Source organism: Marmota monax, unplaced genomic scaffold (genome assembly GCF_021218885.2).
Source record: "Marmota monax isolate L192 unplaced genomic scaffold, Marmota_monax_Labrador192_F-V1.1 WCK01_AAM20220418_F8-fsc00014, whole genome shotgun sequence".
In the NCBI taxonomy this organism is placed as follows: domain Eukaryota; kingdom Metazoa; phylum Chordata; class Mammalia; order Rodentia; family Sciuridae; genus Marmota; species Marmota monax.
In genome coordinates this window covers 18501939-18521557 of record NW_026695222.1, presented here as the reverse complement: position 1 = coordinate 18521557, position 19619 = coordinate 18501939, and the positions used below count along the sequence as shown (strand labels likewise).

Genomic DNA, 19619 nt, shown 5'->3' with positions numbered 1-19619 from the left:
ACCCTCGCACAGCCCTGAGAGCCAGGGCCCTTCAGTGCGGCTCCTGGGTACCTCTCTTCCCGTCTCCATCCCCAAGCTGTTCCGGATTCATCTGGAGAGGGCAGGAAGCCGGTCCAGGGCTGAGGATTCTGGGGTCCTGATTCTGTGACGTCCTCCCCCACAGGGCCCCTACTCCCACTGCCTCTTCCTGCACGAGGGCTGGCCGCTCTGTCTACGGGACGAGGTCGTGGTCCACTTGGCACCGCTCAATCCCCTCTTGCTGCGCCAGGGTGACTTCTACCTCCAAGTCGAGCCCCAGGAGGAGCAGTCCGTCTGCATGATGATCAAACGCCTCTCCCTGGACCTCCGCACGGTGGACAAGAAGCCCGTTCCCGAGTCATCCTACCCTGTGATTTTCACCCAAGAGTGGCTGGAGGCCATCAACAGTGACTTTGAGGGAAGTCCCTTACACAACTGCCTGGTGGCTTCCGAGAATGGGATTTCCCCTGTGCCTTGGACTAAGATCGCCAGCCCAGAGTTTGTGGATGACAGACCCCCAGCTGTGAACGTCCCCTCCCCAGCCTGGGGCTCCCTGCAGTTAGAGGCACTGGATCTGAGCACCCCCCAAGAGCTGCACCAGGCCAGCTCCCCAGGCAGCCAGATGCTTCTTGTCCCGAGTTTGGCCAAGAGCAGGGGCAGGACGTCTGGGGACAAGTATCCAGGCCTCATCAAGGTGGAGCAAGCCAGGCCTGGGGAGGTGGCCCTCAGGATGGACAACATGGACAGCCAGGGCTTGGCAGGAGACTACGTGGCTCTTCTGGACCCTTCCCAGGAGAGCAGAGGAGGGTCTCCCACTAAGGAGCTGGGGACACCTAGTGGCTGTACTTTGGGGGCACTGGAGGAACTATCTAGAACTGAGGAAATTCCTCTGTCCGAAAGACTACTGTCCCTCTCTGAGTCCAGTCGGGGCCCTTCCTTGGGAAAATGGGCTTGTGCAAAGCCAGCAAGCTCCGAGGAGGAGCCCTGTGTTTTGGGCTCTAGGAGGAAGATCAAGAGCAAATCGCCTGCCCACAACTCAGACCCACAGCCCCAGGGACCCTGCCTTAATGTCCTCAGGGAGCCACTAGACTGTGACTCTGGCTTCAGGGCAGGTGTCTCAGAACAGATGGCTGCCTCCAAGGTACAGGGACCTCTGGGAAACCCAGAGACCATGGTCCAGCCCAGCCCTGGACCAAGGCAAACGTCCTCTCCCTACTTGTCCCCAGCTGCCCCGGCTGCCCCAGCCTCTGATACAAATATGGACAAGACCAAGCAAGAAAGTGGGAGACATCCCCAGCCCACGACGCGCTCCAGCCGAAACACCTCCTCCTCCAGGTCTCCCATTCCCAGACTCAAAGTCTCCTTCTTGAAAGGGCAGAGGCAATCCCCGGTGCCCGCGGAGAAAGCCTCGCTCCAGCAGGATGGGCCTTGGAGAGCCCTGTGCTCATTCTACCCTCCTAAACCCTCCCGAGCCAAATCCCCAGGGAAAGGTAAGTTGCCCCGTGCTCCGCTGGACAGGGAGCTATCATCTGGGTACTCTGAGACCGGGGTACAGGGTGGTTCTGGTTGTGAGGGGCAGGGACCACTGGGCTGGCTTTGCTTCAGAGGTTTAGTGTAGCATGCTAGGGCTGGAAGGCTCTCGGGCCTGGGATTCACTTGCCCAAGTTCACATCCTAACTTTGCCATGCACTGGCTGTGTGACCTCGGCTAGGTACTTAACCTCTCTGAGTTCAGGTTTCCCTCTCTGTGGGATGGGGATCTCATCTTCTTGATAGAGATGCTTTAATGGTTCAAAGAGATACTAGAAATAAGGCTCTTACACAGGGCCTGGCATGTAGTAGGTCAATACATGTAAGCTCTATTGTCCATTCCAGGGTAGAAGACAAAACATTTCGCCTCAGAAAAATCCATCTTCTGCTTCACATCCTTTACTTTGTTATTGCTTTTCCCCAGATGGAACAACTCACACCAAAACATCTGGCCCTCCCGCTGACTCAGACCCACAGACTGGGGGAGAGGCTGGCTTCTCGGAACCTTCTGAAGGCCACCCAGGAAGAGGCCCCAGCCTGCAGGAAGAGTCCCCTGGGCCCGTGCCCAGGACTGGAGCCCTGGGTGTCGAGGTTTTCCACTCCAGGATAGCATGCCTGCCAGGTCCCGGGGGACTAGCGGGGAAGCGGAGGGAGACGGGAGGGAGCTGGAAGTCCCAGAGCGTCCTCAGACACGGGTGGGTGGAGAGGAGGTCGGGAAAGCCCAGGAGGCCAGTGTTCTGGCCCCAGCCTCCCTGGGCCTGCTTCCTCACCTTTCCAGGGAAGGATTTGGGTTAGATGAAAGCAATTCCTAAGTGTCTATCCTCTAGCCATCTACTCACCTGCCCATCCATTCAAATCTCAGTGAGGCAGCTAAGATAGAGCTGGGTTCCCTAGAAGTGCAGCCCAAGACAAAGATGAGCAAGCTGTGGTCTGACCCCCACAGGGAGCTCTGGAGCCTGAATGACAGTCATTAACTGCAGGCTGATCCTGGATCTGTAGTCACTAACAGCAGGCTGATCCTGGATCTGTCGTCATTAACTGCAGGCTGATCCTGGATCTGTAGTCATTAACTGCAGGCTGATCCTGGATCTGAAGTCAATAACTGCAGGCTGATCCTGGATCTGTCAGTCATTAACTGCAGGCTGATCCTGGATCTGTAGTCATTAACTGCAGGCTGATCCTGGATCTGAAGTCAATAACTGCAGGCTGATCCTGGATCTGTCAGTCATTAACTGCATGCTGATCCTGGGTATAGATGCAGGGTAAGCCAGTGATCTAGTTCAGCCAAGGGCAATTCTTGAGAAGGAGGCACCTATAAGCCATTAATTGCCAATACTTCCAGCCTCTGGGGGATGAGTCCTCTGCCTACCAAAGGGTTTTGGGTGAGGCATTATCAATATCCAATACTGAAAGTATTATTATTTCTGTTTAATATTTGTGCAGTAAATATTAACTGAGTCTCTGGGCTTAGCACTGGGGATTTATTAGGGAACAAGTCTGATGTACTGTCTGTCCTCAGGAAACTTATATTCTAGTGGTAGAGAAAATTCAACAGCTTATTAAAACCTGACATAAGAGAATTAGAACCATGAGGAGTCCAGCCCCTGTGGAGCACAGATGGGGCCCTGGCTCAGGCTTCTGCTGGGACAAGTTAAGTGATATAAAATGCAATTGTACAGTGTGAGTGGGCAGTGAGCAGGTGAAGTGTTGGAACAGCGTTCCAAACAGAGGGAACAGCATGTGCCAAGGTCTAGGGACACCGGAGACCTCAGTGCTTTTGGGGAACTGACTCTCCTGCAATTCTATTTTCCTTCAGAGATTTCTACATCTCTGCAGGATCCTGGGCACCACCTGTTGGTTCACAGCTCCTGGTGGGCACTGTCTGTCCTTCTGGTCACTCTGATTGGAACTTTTGTCGCTTGTTCCCATGTGAACTGCCCACAGGGATCTCACCATTCTCTGGGGCTGCCATGTTCCAAGAGCTCGGCTTTTGTTCATGGAGGGTTAGGGTTAGGGTTAGAAGAACTTGGTTTCAGTTCCAACTCTATGGTCAGCTCCTTGGGTAACCTTGGAGAAGTAGCTTGCCTTCTCTGGGCCTCAGAAAGAACCTGGCTCCTTGTCACTTTTGCTACATTACCTGTGTTGTAATTCTTGGGGACTGCAGCACACACAGCTGGGTCCCAAGTGCCTGGCACACAGTATGTGCTCAGAAGGGACATGATGATGAGTGAACAGCACCCATGTGGATGCTTCCTCTGCTCCCGCCTTTGACTGCCCTTGGCCTTCTCTTCTCCAGGGATCCTGTCCTTGTCCCCCAGTGACAACTCCCATGGCCATCCCCCATCACTAGCTGCTCCCTCCCTGCTTTCAATGTTGAGATTCCTACTCTACTGTCTCACCCACGGCCCCAATCTTAATTATCTTTGGATCCTCCTGCTCCCCAAACTTCAACCTATCCTCCCAGCCGCCTTCTCACTGTGTCCCCCCAGTGGCCAACATGTCCTCGGTTGCTCCTTTGCAGCTTAGACGCCCTGCTCATCCTTATAATCGCTTCCTCTCGATGGCTCTCGACTCCCTTGCCTTTCTGTGTCCCCTTCACCCTTACCTGGAGAAGCCCCGGAAACTCTCCACCTGCTACCCCTGCCACTGGACAAAGCTGGGAAAGTCACACCACCTGGTGGGTCACATGGACCCTCCTCCACCCTGGGTCCTGAGTGACCTTTCACCATCCTGAGCCAGTGACTTCTCTCCTCTGACCGTCAGTGCCCCCCCCCCATACCCAACTGCACTTTCAGCTGGTGACCTTCCTTCGGGTCTCACTGAGCTACCATAGTCACCTGCCCACCACATCCAGGCCACAGACGCAGCAAACCTCTGGGGACTGTCCTCTGTGTTCCTATCTGAGGCCCACCCCCGGGGCACTGCCCCTCTTTCCCTACTTGAGACACCCTTCCACCACCTCACCTGGTCCCCCTCCCGCCTCCGTTGCCACCAGCACCAGGATACCCAGAGCCCTGCCCGGTTACCAGGACCCCCTCAAGCCCCAACATCGTCACTGTCCCCTCTTTCTCTCACATGGGAACTCCACGCAGGAGTGGCCGTGCTCCCTGTCCCTGCACCCTCTCTCCTCTCCACTCACTCTACGCAGGATTCCTTCCCCACCTCGACGCCGAGGCAGGTTTCGTCCAGGTCACCGGTGACTTCTCATTCCTAATGCCAAAGAGAGTGAAGGGGTCCCTGATCTTGGCCTCGCCCTGAGACCTCAGTGCTCTAGACCTGCCTTGGACCTTTGGTCTTCATCATTTCAGCCCCGTGGTGCTCTGTTTAAGAATCCATTCACCCTTGCTTCCCGTGTGAATGTTCTAAGTTGCTTGCTCATTCCATTATCTGCCATCTCTCCCCCACCCTCGGCACAGAACGCTGTCAAAAGGTACAACAGGTTTTCCGGTGGCTGTGGGTAGCCCCCTGCCCACCCCTGTCCCAACCTGCCCTTCCCATTTCCATCTGAGATGCAGAACCCAGGGTGGATATCACAACTTCAATCTAGGGTTCTGAGGTGACCGTGATGGCATTTCTGGCACCAGTTGTCAGGCCAGGGCAACATTTGGGGCAAAGAGGTCTCCTTGGCCCAGTCAAAAGCAAATCACGGGGACAGCTGCTTGTCATTCTATTCAACTCAGGCAGCACTGGCTGTGTGCAGAGCCCTGTTTCAGGCAGAGTTTGATGGGAAACAAGTCACATGAATTAGTCTCAATCACAGTGTTCCATGACAGAACATCCTGGGTGCTCGGACCCTTCGCTACTCAAAGTGTGGCCCAGGGACCAACAACCTGGGCCTCACCTTGGAGCTTGGAGGAGATGCAGAGTCAGACCTGCTGAGTGACGGTCTGAGTTCTGGCAAGAGCCCCAGGCACGCGGGATTTGGAAAGCACTATGCTAACCCTGCCTTCACTGGTCCCAGGCTTGGAGGGTGTGAGCCCGCGTCGTGCTGAGCACCGGGAAGCAGCAGAGAGCTTGACCCAGGGTACTCCCTGCAGGATGTGACAGAAGCCTGTGTTTGCTGTGAGAACCCAGGGTGGGGGACACGCTTATATAGAGGGCAGGGAACAGGGACAGAGGAGCCAGTCTGGGCCAGAGGCCACAGGGGAGACATCATGCATCAATTTGCTGGGACTGACAGGACACAGCGCCACATGGACGTGGTGACTGAACAGATATTTCTTTCTTCACTGTGCCCTCCCCCTGTGTCCTCATTGGCCTCATGACCCCCACAGGAAGAGTGAGGCACCCAGCCCAGATCCCCGGGCAGGACACAGCCTGCCAAGGTCCCAAGGCTGACAGCCTGGCTGGAGAAGGGGACAGAGACGCTGCTCACAGCACAGCTGCCTCTCGGGGATCCCTGGTGCGACAGTCTCTCAGGAACTGTCTCACTTGATCCTCAAAATAACCTCATCAGCTCGGAGTTTCATTTGTCTCATGGAACAGATGAAACCGAGGCTGAGAGATGCAGGAACTTGCCCCAGGACACGCAGAGTCCATGCCAAGCCAGGACGGGAGCCCCTGTCCCTGTGACTCCAGAGCTCACCCCACAGGCTTTGCCTCCCAGGGTCCCCTGTCCGCAGGATGGTCCCAGGGGAGTCAGCCACCTCCTCTGTGGAGAGGGGTTCAGAGAAGGCTGCTCTCAGGAAGTGACTTTTAGGCTGGGTCTTTGATGGGTGAGGGGTTCACAGCTCACAGAAGGAGAAGAGAAAGGGCACTCCAGGCAGGGGGACCGGCATGGAGGCCACAGAGGGGGTCCCACAGGCAAGGGCTCTGCTCAAGGGTGTCCTCTGTCCTCCAGGCAGTCGAGACAGGAAGGGGCGGCCCCTGCTTCTGGTGTCGACCGCAGAGGCAGCCTGGGAGGCACCGTGGTGCTCGGGCTCCGAGGTCACCAAGCTGCTCTCCTACCTGTGCGGCATCCCCAGGTAAGGGCCGGGCCGCCTGACCGCTCCACCTCCACCCTCTCAACCCCGCCACGGGGAGACTCCCAAGGTGGAGGGGGGGAGGGATGGACAGGTGACTTTCCAGAACATGGTGTAGAAACAGAGGGACGTTGACGGTCCCTGGTGTTTGAACTTGAGAACCCCTCGCCTCAGACTCCCCTGATGGGCTGTGAAAACAGATTGCTGGGCCCCACCTCCCGTTTCCAATTCAGTGGGTCTGGGGTGGGGGGCCTGGGGAGCTGCGTTTCTGATCAGTCACCTGGTCACACCAGGGACCACACTTTGAGAACCACTGTTATAGTGTGGGGGAGGGGCCTGGAGAGCTACTTTCAATTAGCAAATCAGAAAAGGTTTCCCTGAGGAGGTGATAATTGAACTGGCATCTGAAAGATAAATATCTGATGAAAATGTGAAGGGGTGGGTGAGGGAGGGAGGGAGGAGGGAGAGAATTAAAGCATGAATGTGAGTGAGGTGGGGGTCCAGGCTGGTCTCCAACTCCCTTCCTCTCACTGCTACCCCCCACCCCCCTGTCCTCAGACTCCATGTCCGCCTGGCTGGGAAGAGCCATGTCCTTCCCTCTGAGACCAGCCCCCAGCCAGGGCAGCCTTAGAGTAGAGCCTTGGGACTGTGCACAGACCCCCCACCCCACCTGAAGGTTCACTGCGGGGGGGGGTAGGGTGAGGGACCCAGGGCACCCTTGGGGACCTTCTTTCATGCAGGGAGTCAGTACTGCCACCTGCTGGCCACTGAGGTTTTTCTTCCTCTGGCCTGGTGTCCCACTGATTTGCTGTGTGACCTTGGGGAAGTACCTTCTCCTCTCTGAGGCTCTCCTGACAGAAGGAGAAGGCCAGTGGGTTCTGAGGACCAAGGGGGGGTCCCAGTGTCAGGGGAGGGAATTGTGCCTTGGGGACTTCTTGGTCCCTTGCACAGCTGGCCTTTCCATTTGTGCTCTGAACAAACATTGGTGAGACACCTGCTCAGGGCCCAGCTTTATGCTGGATGGTGCTGGGGACCTGAGGAGTCTCCCAACAGGCCCTGTCCTCGAGGGGCCTCCAGGCTCCAGGCAGAGACAGGTCTGGAATGAGTCACTGTTCCGGCAGGGGCCTAGCCAGAGACGGGCAAGGTGTGGGACGGGAGGTCAGGGACCTGGTGTCACCTCCCAGAGACTCTCCCTGCTGGCCACTGCTTTGCCTCCTGTGCCTCGGTTTCCCCTTTTAGGACAGTAACAATGGCAAAGTTTTGTAAAAAAAAAAAAAATTACATCTCTCCTGTGGTGCACAGTCGCTGGGTGCATGATATCAATGACCTCATCTGTCCCCACGAGGCCCCCTCAAGCTGGTACCATTATTATTCAACTGACTCAGAGAGGTACAAGAACGCGTCTAGGTCACCAGATACTAAAGGCAATGCCACAGCTCAGCACCCACACGGGGCCACCTCTGGTTTTGTCTGTGAGTTGGATGATTGGAAGAGTTGAGGCAGTTGGGTTATGATCACCTTCCTGATCATCGGAGTGACCAAGGGCACTTGCAATCACCCAGACCCACCCTGTACCTGCTGCCAACTGTCTTGGGGGACAGGGGAGGAGGTGGGATGAGGAATCCTTATTTTAACAAATGCGGACACTCGGGCCAGTCTGGGAAGTCCTGGTGTAAACGATGGAGCGTAGCCCCCGTCAGCTCAGCCCAGGGGTGTGTTGGCCATGGGGAACCGATTGCAATTTAAAACGTCTGGTCTGATGAGCAAAGGTATCAGTCTGAGTCTCCGCCTCACAGCTCTTTGTAAGAACTGTTCAAAGGAGAGAATGTCTTTCTCCAAAGGCCCCAGGGAATTTGCCCTCTCATCTCATTGGGCAGAGATATGTCACATGATCTCCATCTAGACCAGTCACTGCCCAGAGAAATAGGGTCACTCATTGGCCTCCACCAACCAGAAGCCAACCCCTGGGGGAGTGGGATTCTTGAATTAAATGAGGTTTCACCTCAGGTGACCCACTCCAACTTTATAAGTGACTATCTTTAGGACTATTGGGCCTTGGGAGAGGATGCATGGGCCAGTGCGGGGGCCTGCGGTAGAGGCAGTGGGCTCTCCTGGAAGAGAAAGGGGGGGCTTCCAGCAGGGAGACCTGGGGCTTGGCCCTGCAGGGTAGGCCATTCACCACTGAGTCAAGACTCCCAACAGCCAGTTTCTGCGGCCTTCCATTTGGTCTTGCCACCTGGAGAGCCCCCAGGGCTGCCCAGCGAGACATCATACTGTTTTCCAACCACAGGCCCGAAGATAAAGCCAAGGGGCTGGTGGTCGTGGTCGATGCCAGGAATCAGCCCCCACAGCCTGATCTGGTCAGCGCCCTGCAGGCCACCCAGGTGAATACAGACAGAGTGCCCCAGCCCTGCCAGCCTTGGGGTCACCTGGGGCCTCTGACATGCTTGGAGCATGCGGCAGGCTCAGGGTTGGAACCAGGGACTGCTAACAGCTCAGGGCTAATGAGCTTTAAGTCAAAAGGACTTCATTGGTTCATGTAGCTGGACAAGCCAGGAGTCCAGTCCAGCTCGGTAGGTCTCCATACAAGGGCTCCGACACTGTCACCAGACCATCCCTTCTCCCCATCTCTGGCCCTGTCCTCCTGGGAGGGTGCCATCTCTGACAACCCCCCTCGGGCGGCCATAGGGTCCCTGCAGCTCTAAGTTCCCATGGTCTCTCACTTACATCCAGCAGAAAAGAGTGAGAGATTATTTCCCCAGAGTCCAGCAAGTTTCTTGTGTCTCTCTGGTTCAGACGTCCAGCCATTAGAGAATCCCAGGGCCTAGCCTCGGGTACCAAAACCTCATCCCAGAGCGGGCAGGAGGGAGGAGAGTCCCAGCTGACCCCGGGCAGCAGGGGCGGTGGAGGTTTGCCACATGCTCAGGTCTGAGCCCTCCTTCATAGACGGGCCGACTGAGGCGGGTGGGGCAGGGCATCCAGGAAGCCTGCAGCGCACGCAGCCTGGGCCTGCTGCTCTCTGCACTTGGAGTGCTTCCTCCCTCCAGGCAGCACGCAGTCACTCCCACCCTGGCCACTATGGGACGCATTTGCCTGTCTTTCCAGGGCGGGAGAGGCCATAGAGGGATGGGAGGCTGAGGGGAGGCTCGGGCAGAGCAGCCTGAAGCAGTTCTCATTGACAGGCTCTGGCCCCGGCCCCGTTCCGCCGCCTGCTCTTCCTGGGGGAGAAGGAGGATGCTCTCCAGCTGCAGGCCTTACCTGACGTCCAGGTGAGCAGGAAGCCGCTCGGGCAGTTGAGGAGGGGGTTGTTGGGCTGGAGCTGAGTGGGGGTAGAGAAGATGGAGAATCGCAGAGTGGACAGGTCAGGCCTTGAAATGATCTAGGGTAGGGGAAGAAGGGCGAGGGCTGGGGCTGCCCCTCTCCAGGCTGCCTCTGTGGCAGACATCACCCAACCATCACTGGATCATTCCCTCTGGCTACCCCAGCAACTCCTGGTGGACACTGCCACGTGACGGGGAGCCGCACGTGACATGGAACCTACTTGAAGTTTCGCCTAGTCAGGCCATCCCTTGTCTCCAGACGGGGAGATCAGGCAGACGGCCACCCAGCAAACCAGACAGAGCAGCATCTCCTGACCCGAGGCCCAGGGCCTCATCCACGCTGTCTCGGCTCTGCTTGTGGGTTTTTTTTTTTTTGGTACTGGGTTAAGTACCAGGGGCACTTAACCACTGAGTCACATCCTCAGCCCTTTTAAATATTTTATTTAGAAATAGGGTCTCACTGAGTTGCTTAGTGCCTCACTAAGTTGCTGAGGCTGGCTTTGAACTCTCAATCCTCCTGCCTCAGCCTCCCGAGCCGCTGGGATGACAGGTGTGCACCACTGTGCCTGGCTCTGATTGTGCTTCTTTCCCTAATGAATACAGCTGGAGTTGATTGGGAACGTGGCAGGAGAGCCCTGAGCTCCCTTTAATTAGTACTGTACCCCAGCCTCTGCCCCACTTCAGAAACGGTTCAAAAGGCCCCTGCTTCCTGATCAGTAGAGGCACAGTGTGAGCTGGAGGCTGTACTCCTCAGCCCTGGGTGTGCCTGGATTGTGGAGGTTGGTTTCTCAGCAACAACTCCGACGCTGAGGAGCCGCCTACCCTGTGGGAAGTGGCCTGGTATCAGGTCAGGGACCCAGGCAGGACAAATCTCTTAGGGATCTCGTCAAAACCTAGGCTCTGAGTGGGGCCTGGGGTCCTGCGTCTCTAGTGTGCTCCAAGGTGCTGCTGATCCACAGCCCCCTTTGATGATCAGGGATGGAAGATGGGCCCCAAACCCTGCAGACTCCACCCCACCCCAAGCCTGGGTATCTAGAGCTGTCCCCAGGATAAGCCTGAAACTTCAATGTCACCTTGTCCCTTCCCCAGATCTTTGGGGACACTGTTAGGCTTTGGTGCCTTTCTCATCAGCCTTGGCAGGTCACTAGAGAACAATGCAAGGATTCTAGGGAAGACTCATCACGGGACCCGCTGCAATCAGTTTGTGTGATTGCCCCCCAAAGCTGGGAAAGAGCCAAGCTCAGGTGGAACAAACACTGCGATTGATTAGCGACGTCTGCCTCAGGCACAGGCCAGCGACCGGCCGTCCCAGTGCTGTGGAGCTGCTGTCTTAACCCGGGTCTGGTTCTGGATTGTGATTGATCAGAGCTTCCAGAGAGATCGGGTGCCCAGAGAGCAACTCTGCACTTTCCCTCTGGAAGACGAACTGGTGCCGGGGCAGGGATCTAGGTGGGACCTTTTCAAAGTCTGTTCCCACAGTGAACCCTCTGGTCCTCCTGACTCACTTCTTCTGTCTGCAGATGGAGGTGCTGACCTCATTGAAGGCCCTCAGCCACCACGTGGACCCCAGTCAGCTGCCAGCTGCCCTGGAAGGCCCCCTCCCCTACTGTCACAGCGAGTGGGTGCAATTCTTCCAGGTGTCTACCATTACAGCCTTTAGCCCTGTCCCTCCTTCTCTTCTCTCCTTCACAATCCTGCCCCACGGAGCCACCAACCCTGTCAGGTTCAAACGGATGTTTACCTTGAAGATGGAGAGTGGAATGAGTAAGGGCTCAGCAGGGCCAGCTTGCCTGAGTTCTGATTCAGCTCTGGCTGTTTGACTTTGGGTAGGTTACTCACCTTCTCTGAGCTTTGGTTTCCATCAGCAAAAATGCAAGGGGAAACAATAGTACCTCTTCATGGGGTTTTTGTGTGAACTGGATTAATATAAGTAAAGGGCTTAGGCAAGTGTCTGTCACATGCTGAGAGCTATGTGTTAGCTGAAAACAAATGACAGGTGTCTGTTCTGCAGACCTACACAACTCAGGGAACTGCAGGTCTGTGGGGGAGGCGGAGGAGCTCCCTCCTATATGGGGTAGGAAATAAGGGAACGGCCAGTGCTCGGCTCCTTCCTGCAAGCCACGATCCCTCCCAGCACACCCCTGTGAGGGGGCATTTCTGCCCAATTTAACACCTGAGGACACACCGGGAGGGGTTCCCCAGGACAGCCCCGATCCTCCGCTCAGAACATGGAGAAGCCACTGCCCACAAACCCTGCCACTGCCCAGGGCCCTCCCACCTAGTGCCGCTCCACCTTAGCCTGTTCCCACCCGGCCGCCGTTCCTCTCTGTTGGGAGCTGCCCTGTGTACTCTGGTGTGTTTAGTGGCCCTGCGGTGTGTGTGGCCTCTCCCTACAATTAATGGCACTCAAAAGTGTCCCCAGACATTGTTGAGTCTCCCTGGGGTCAGGTCACCCTCTCTCCCAGCGGTTTCTGTTTGTTCAGGAGGCAGCCTCTTCAAAATCACGTCTGGTTTGGAGCGGGCAGTGGGTGGCCCCGCACACCCTGGAGTCCCCACCTTGGGCTTGGCCAGCTGTGGAATGAACATACTGGGGGAAAACATTGTCCCTGCAGTGAACACACACAGGCTGTTTCCTTGTCATTACTCCCTAAACCGCGCTGCGAAACAGCTGTTTACAGAGGGTTCCAGCGTGGCAGAGATCCTAGGTGACGTCGGGTGATTTAAGCACACAGAAGAATGTGCACAGATTATGTGCCACCACCATGCCACCTTACATAAGGACTCCTACCTGTGGAGCTTGCTGTCCACGGGGTCCTGGACTCCCCCACAGATCCCCAACAGTGACTGTACATTCCGATTTCAGGTGACATGTGCCGAGGAATCTCCTTTCCTACTCATCCCCAGGTTCCCAGTTCCCTTCTCCGGGGGCTTTTGAATTTGTACTTCAGCAGTCAGAACTTTCCTTTAAATGAATCTGACCCGGAGACCCAGAATCCAACATCGATGACGATGTCCAGTAGGCTCTATTCTAAGTGGCTTCCCAAGTGAGTCCATCCAATCCTCACTCGACCCTACAAAGCAGGAACTCCTGTGGCCCTCATTTCAACAGAGGAGGAAGAGAAGGCCCAGAGAGGTTAAGTAACTTGCCCAAGGTCTCACAGCTAGGAGTGGCAGAGCTGGGCTGAAGTGGGACCAAGCCAAGGATGTCCCCCTGATCCTGTCCTCTTACTTCCTGTCTCCCCCTCCTCACAAGGCTCTGGGAGCGTCTCTTTCTTTTCTTCTTTCTCCTCCCTCTCTCATTCCCAATACCAGTGGTTCCCAAAGTGTCCCCCCAGCTCCCAGGCCAGCAGCAGTAATGTGGCCTGGGGACTGTCTACAAGGCACTCTCCTGCTCTGCCCGAGGGGACCTCAGCAGGAAGCTCAGCACGGGTCCTGGAAGTCCATTTCACTATCCTTCCAGATGATTCTGAGGCATCTGAAGCTTGGGAACTGCTGCCTAATGCCCCCGGGTCCTCCTGGGTGGCGGGGGACGTCCTCCCGCCTGGCCCAGGCTGACAGCCCGCCCTGGACTCTGTCCTGCAGAAGATGGACCCTTTCCTTGCCGACCTGCGCCAGGCCTCGGCTCTGCTACGGGCTTCCATCGAGGCGTTGGAGAAGGGGGACCCCCCTGGGGGGGTGCAGGTGAGCCTGGAGCGGAGCTTCACCACCCCCAGACTCACGGACCCCGGGCTCAGTGAAGGGGACAGAGGGAGGGCGTCATGGTCCCTGTCTTGTTCATTCACTCTATGAGTGTTTGCTGGGCTCCCGTGATGTGTCGCACACTGGGGCCTCAGCCTGGGGCCAGCAGACTCCCCTCTGCCCTGGTGGGGCTCATGCTGCGGGGCAGAGGTGGTCATTCCAAATATAAGCAAAGAAATAGACCAGCAGTTGCCAATTGTGCCAAACTACCATGAAGACCGAGAACAGACGGAGGAGGGAGGGCCTCTCTGAGAGGTGCATTTGAGTTGAGGCCTGAAATTCAAGGAGTCTGCTTTGGAGGGAGACCTTGCTCCAGGCAGAGAACCAACGGGTGCAAAGTCCCTGGGGCAGGGTGCTGTTTGGGGCGTGCAGGAAGCTGGAGTCACTGTGGAGCTGAGTGAGTCAAAGGGAAGGAGAAGAGAAGCTCTGGAGGATCTTGTAGGTCCAGCACAGGCTGGACCCACACACTGGGCTGGGACTCCATCTTGAGCAGACAGAGAGTCACCCAGGAGTTTTGATAGGGGATGACCATCTGCACTTTCCCATCCTTGTAACTGCTCTGGGGAACTGGCTGTAGGGGGACCAGCAGAGGCTGGAATGGGTGTCCCAAAGAGAGAGGGAGCTTGGAGGATGGTGGGAGTTGCCATGGTGGTGAGAGGGGTGTGGCTTGAGGGGCTGAGACTTTGTGGAGGAGCCCAGATGCCACACTAAGGAAGTGAGGCTTGGTCTGGGGTCGGGGGCTGTGGAGGGGGAGTGGGGATGGAGCCTCAGGACCCCTCCCTCTGCTGGCAGGACGCTGCCAGGTGCCTGAGCAAGTCCAAGGAGCTGATGGAGGCGGTGCTGAAGGACCCGGGCCTGCTGGGTCTGCAGCGGGAAGGTGGAGCCACCCTGGCCGGGCTGCAGCGTGAGGCCAGCAGACTGGACTCCAACCCTGATGTCAGGTACAGACGCCCAGGCCCTCCTCCTCCCCGAGCCTGGGACTCAGAGGAGCCAGGGCCCATGGAAGCCCAGGACCAGGCCTCCCAGGGGTCTGGTTTGGCCGGAGGCCCAGTCATGGGCCCCCTTTCCTCCGTGGCCCTCAGGGGGACCTCGCCTCCCTGTTTCTGCTCACCCCCATGGACCAAGCCCTTTTCTGGCCCAGACATTGGGCTGAGCCCCTCCAAAGCCCATCTCATTTATTCCTGGCAAGAACCCTGTGAGGCCCAGAGCAGCCTCATCTGGGGATGGTGACCGAGGCTCAGCCAAGTGAATTAGCAGCCAAAGATGGCCCCCTGGGGACCCAAAGCCAGGACGGGCCCTGCCCTCCCAGCCAGCTGCCCGACACGGCCCAAGAATCTCATGGCTGTCAGGGGTCTCGGGGGAGCCTTGGGATAAATGACAGACACCCCAGGAAAGCACCGGCTTTCTTCAGTTTACAGAGAGGGGAAAAGTCCATCCAGTTTAGACGGGGCCTCCCTAATCTGAACATCAGAAATAAATCCAAAAAAAAAAGAAATAAATCCAAAATGCGCCAAAATCTGAAGCATTTTGAGCACAAGTGGAAAATTCCACATTATGAAACTTTGCTTCATGGGCAAAACTATTTAAAATGTTTTATAAAATTGCCTTCCGGCAACATGGAAGGTGTGAATTTCGTGTTTAGACCCGGGTCCCCTCCTCCAGGGTAGCTCATAATGTATAGGCAAACATTATAGAAAGTTTCAAAAGAATCTGAAACACTTTGGTCCCAGGCGAAGGGACATTCAAACTGTAATTACATTGCTCAGTAATTGGAAGGTTTTTCTCCATTAGGACACAACTACTTATATGCTGAAGTCAAGTGAAAAGTTTGCATAAGCTTTTAGGAACAATTTGTTTATTGAACCAGCACCTCGGTAGCATTAAGGGATTACGAACATGAACTCATTTAATTCCCACTGCTGAGGTAGAGCCCAGTAACATCCTTGTGACAGCCGAGGAGCCTGAGGCACAGAGAGGTTAAGTAACTAACCCAAGGTCAGACAGCTGGGAGGTGGTGGGGCCAGGACTTGAACACAGCCTGGTCTCAGAATCTCATGGCATTGAGTGGCTTCCACGGACTCAGGGCATGTTTAGGCAGATGGGAGCGCTGGCAGCAGTCGGTCCTGGCGCCAGGTGTAGGGACACCTCCCTGCCCCTCGCAATGCCCAGTGGGGCTGGCGCTGTCTTTCCCAGCATGCACCTGCCACACCTCTGCAGCTGGGCCCTCCTGTCCACCTTCGGTCTCTGCAGACCTCTGGCTGAGGGAAGCCCCACCAGGGGGCGCTGTGGCCCTGCGCGAGGCGCTGCAGCCCCGCCTCCTCCCTCCTGCGGCTCCGGGTTGGCGTTTAGAGTCCCCTAAGCACCGTCACCCCTCGGCCTGCAAGGTGGCCACCTGGGGGGCTGCAGTCAGGTGTGGGGCCCCGCAAAGCAGAGCTCCCTCCTGCAAAGCAGGCTCTCTACTGTGTTCCTCCTTCCTCCTAAAGACGGACAGATGCTCCAGGGCAGAGGGGAGCGGCTGGGATTTGAGATTCCTCCCACATCCAGGGTCGCCATGCCCGGAACCCCATCCCGCCCTCCTTTCAGGTCTTCGGCCATGTTTAAAAAGTCCTTGCAGAAGCAGCCCTGGCCTGTTTTCAGTTCAGATGCCATGAGAGTCCCTGCCCTCTCTGGACTCCTGTGTTCCCCTCTGTGAAGGTGCCGGGGCTGCCCATGCACCCCATGCACCCCATGCCGGGGCACATCACGGGTGCCAATACCTGTCACGAGCTTTATGTGCCTGAGGATGGTTCTCTCTGCGGCTCTCTAGAGGTCCCGAGGAGCTTTAGAAAGCACCCCATGTTCCGGCTTCACCCAGAAACCAACTTCATTGGCTTGGGGTACAACGTGGGCTTTGAGATTTCTCAAAGCTCCTGGGGCAGGCTCTGGGGTGTAGCTGGCATGGAGAACCCAGGCTTTCTACCATTGAGTCCTCACAGCCACACTGTGAAGTGGGTTCTGTTACTATTCCCACTTTACAGATGGGAAAACAGAGGCACTGGAAGGTGGAGAAGTTTGCCCGAGGTCCCATCAAAAGGCTGGGATTCGAACCCAGGTCTGTTCAGCTGGCTTCCTCCGGAAGAAGGAGGGCCTTTTCATTTCCTGCTGTGTCCCCCAGTCCTCCTGATCCCACTGAAGCTCTTAGGTTCCAAGGCTGAGGCCCAAAGAGACGCAGGGACCTGCCTATGGCCACACGGTGGGCCAGCAGCTGGGAGCCCAAGGAGGGCCACAGAGCTAGGGGCAGGCCTGTGCCGGGCAGGAGCACAGGATGGGGTGGGAGGGCACGTGGGCTTCTCTTACCTTCCTCTGCCTCCCAGGAGCCACCTGGCGGAGGCTGCTGCCCTGTACGGCCTTGTGGATGAGCAGCTTCACGTCCTGGTCACCGCCTCCAACCATCTCCTGGGGAGGCTGGAGCTCCGCGTCCGCCTGGGCCACCTGGAAGCCGCCATCCTCCAGGTGAAAAGGGAGGCTGGCTGGGAGGTGGGGCTCTGCCAGGCTGCCCTCCCCAGGCCGACCCCAGCCAGACGCTTAGTGCTGAAGCAAGGACTGGTGTCCCTTGGGCAAGGTACATGACATAGCAATTAATAAGTTCTTAAAGGGTAAAGACATAATGGCAAGAGCTGCACTTATTGAGCACCAACTGTGTGCCAAGAGCCTCTGTGTACCTCATCACTTTCTAACTTCATCTCTTGCCCATGATGAGGACGTCCAAACCTATGTCCTTGCCCCAGGTCAGCTAGGGCCTCCCCACTGCACAGGCGAGGACACTGAGGCTGGGGGTGCGCCACCCGCCACGTCGCACACGGGTCTGACTTGGGAACCTGCACAGCACCACTTGGTCTGGCTGCCGGTGCCTAGAACCAGTGCACCCTTCCTGCCCGGGGCTGCGCCCACTGCCCTAGAGATGGCCTGGCTCGGGTGCCTACGGATGACCTCACTATTGGGGCCTCTGTGTCCTCGCCTCTTAATTGGGGATGATATTAGTGCCTGGCACCCTGGGCTTCAGGGGCTGAGCGAGTCAGTATGTGCTCTTAAGACACCCCAGAGTAAGAGAGGAGCCTCCACCCATGGGGTCTAGAGTCCCCCTGCACCCTTGGCCCCTCTGAATCTCCACGCCCACCCTGTTCCCATTGATCAGCTGAGGCCAGAAGCGGGCAGTGACGAGCTCCGTTTGCCCAGGGAGTTCATGGCCGGCCCGTGGGCCCTCCCCTGCCCCTGGCGGCTGCTTCTCCAGCGTTTTTCTGGCCCCCAGGGACGAGGAGCTTATCACCCCTGAGGTTGTCCCTTTTATGGCTGGGCAGCAGTGAGTGGTTAGACGAAGCCGAGACTCGCCACCCTGTGACGTCATCCCCACCCCGTGTGCACTGAGGGCCTACTATGTGCAGGGTGCTGGCCAGGCCAGTTCCCCACCAGGGCCCTGCTTGGGGGTCCTGTCCCCTTCAGATGTTTGAAGAACATGGCCTCATGCCCTGCCTCCCCCAGGCTCCTGCCCGGAATCAGGAGGGCTGAGACCAGGCTGGTGACAGTGCAGGAGGACCTTGGCCTCCCAGGGAACCAGGCAGCCGGCAGAGGGATGTCTCCCTAGAAGCCCCTCAAGTCCAAACCTGTGTCCTTGCCCCAGGTCAGCAACTGGATGGAGCAGGAAGGCAGCCAGTGCCTGCAAGCGCTTGCCCCTAAGGACGGAGGCCTGCAGACGGTGGAGAGGGCCCACGCGGAGTTTGAGGACTTCTTCCTTCAGGCTGCAGTGCGTTGGGAGAACCCGGAGCAGGACGGGCGTGGGCGGATAGGGCCTTAGAGGGGGTGGCCCTGGTGGGGCCAAGAGGTGGAGGCAGGACAGTGCAAGAAAACTCACAGAGGTGACATCCAAGCCCCCAAAGGGTCAGCTTGGATGCCACCTCCTCCGGGAGGCCCTCCCAGACCACCACACCCAAAGAATACTTAGAATCCCAGGGGGTCTTAAGATACAGATTCCGGGGTCTTGCCCTGACCTGCTGTCGGCCTCAGAGAGCAGGGCCAACAAGCTGTGCCGTTGACAAGCTGAGCCCGGGGCCTGTCCCAGCAGGGAGCTCTCAAGCCCGTGGAGGACGGATGGGGCTGGGAGACAGGCAGGGGAGCCAACAGGGAGAACTGGGGACACTGAGGGCATGCGGGCACTTCTGACCCGGGTGTGAGGTCAGAGAACTTTCCAGAAGGAAGTGAACTGAACTGCCAAAGCTAAGACCTGGGGCTGTCCAGCGTCCTCCCTGCTCCTCCTGTCCCGCCCCAGGAGCCAGGCCCTGCGGGACGGGTGCCATCGCCCCCCCCACCGATGGGAAACCGAGGCTCAGCAGCCTCAGGCTCAGCTGTGGGCAGTGGGAGGCGACTGGCTTCTGGGGAGGCCCCCACGTGGGAACCCAGGGGACATCCCGTCTCCCTGCCCAGGCGCAGTACCGCCGAGGCCTGGAGCTGTCCAAGCAGGCGGCCCAGCTGGGAGCGGCGGCTGGAGCAGCTGGTGAGGCTGGAGGGACAGAGTCCCCAGAGCTGGTGGCCTTTGCCCGCACCCAGCGGGCCTTCCAGGCAAAGCTGACCCACTTCTACATGGCGGCCGAGAGGCAGCGCACGGACCTCGAGACCTTGCTTCACCTGCACCGCTTCTGCAAGAAGGTGACCCCGTGGCCCCTGCCTAGGCCCGTGTCCCCTGTCCTTGGGATTGGGCAGGTGGCGGAACAGGGTGGCTTAGGCTTGGCAATAGGCTCTGGGCATGATTCCCTCCCATCGTCCTGGGAAGGGGACAGAGCCCCGGGCAGAGGAGGAGCTGGGATTTGGACAGCTGCTGACACGCCCAGTGTCCTCCTCCAAGAAGAGGAGACAGTGGCATCGGAGTCCCTGACACAGGCAGACGTGGCGATGGCGGAGGGGGTGGCGAGGTCCTTAGGAGACCCCTCTGTGAGCCCCTCCCACACCTCCCTTAGTCCCCACCCCAGCTGGGGTGCCAACGCTGTACCCATCTTACAGACAGGAACACCGAGGCCCAGAGA

General features: G+C 57.5%; 1 protein-coding gene across 2 annotated transcripts in view; it reads left to right on the top strand.

Annotated features, from left to right (window-relative positions):
• The window catches only part of Kiaa1755 (KIAA1755 ortholog), a 36475-nt gene that overhangs the window by 13178 nt on the left and 3678 nt on the right, over window positions 1–19619 (top strand). For both annotated transcript variants that reach the window (XM_046433671.2, XM_046433670.2), the window contains exons 3-13: window positions 164–1508; window positions 1972–2169; window positions 6388–6511; window positions 8799–8892; window positions 9691–9777; window positions 11349–11465; window positions 13411–13509; window positions 14359–14507; window positions 16920–17058; window positions 18224–18346; window positions 19024–19245. In XM_046433671.2, the coding sequence (XP_046289627.1) occupies window positions 164–1508; window positions 1972–2169; window positions 6388–6511; window positions 8799–8892; window positions 9691–9777; window positions 11349–11465; window positions 13411–13509; window positions 14359–14507; window positions 16920–17058; window positions 18224–18346; window positions 19024–19245 (2697 nt within the window). The remainder of the gene's footprint in view (window positions 1–163; window positions 1509–1971; window positions 2170–6387; window positions 6512–8798; window positions 8893–9690; window positions 9778–11348; window positions 11466–13410; window positions 13510–14358; window positions 14508–16919; window positions 17059–18223; window positions 18347–19023; window positions 19246–19619) is intronic.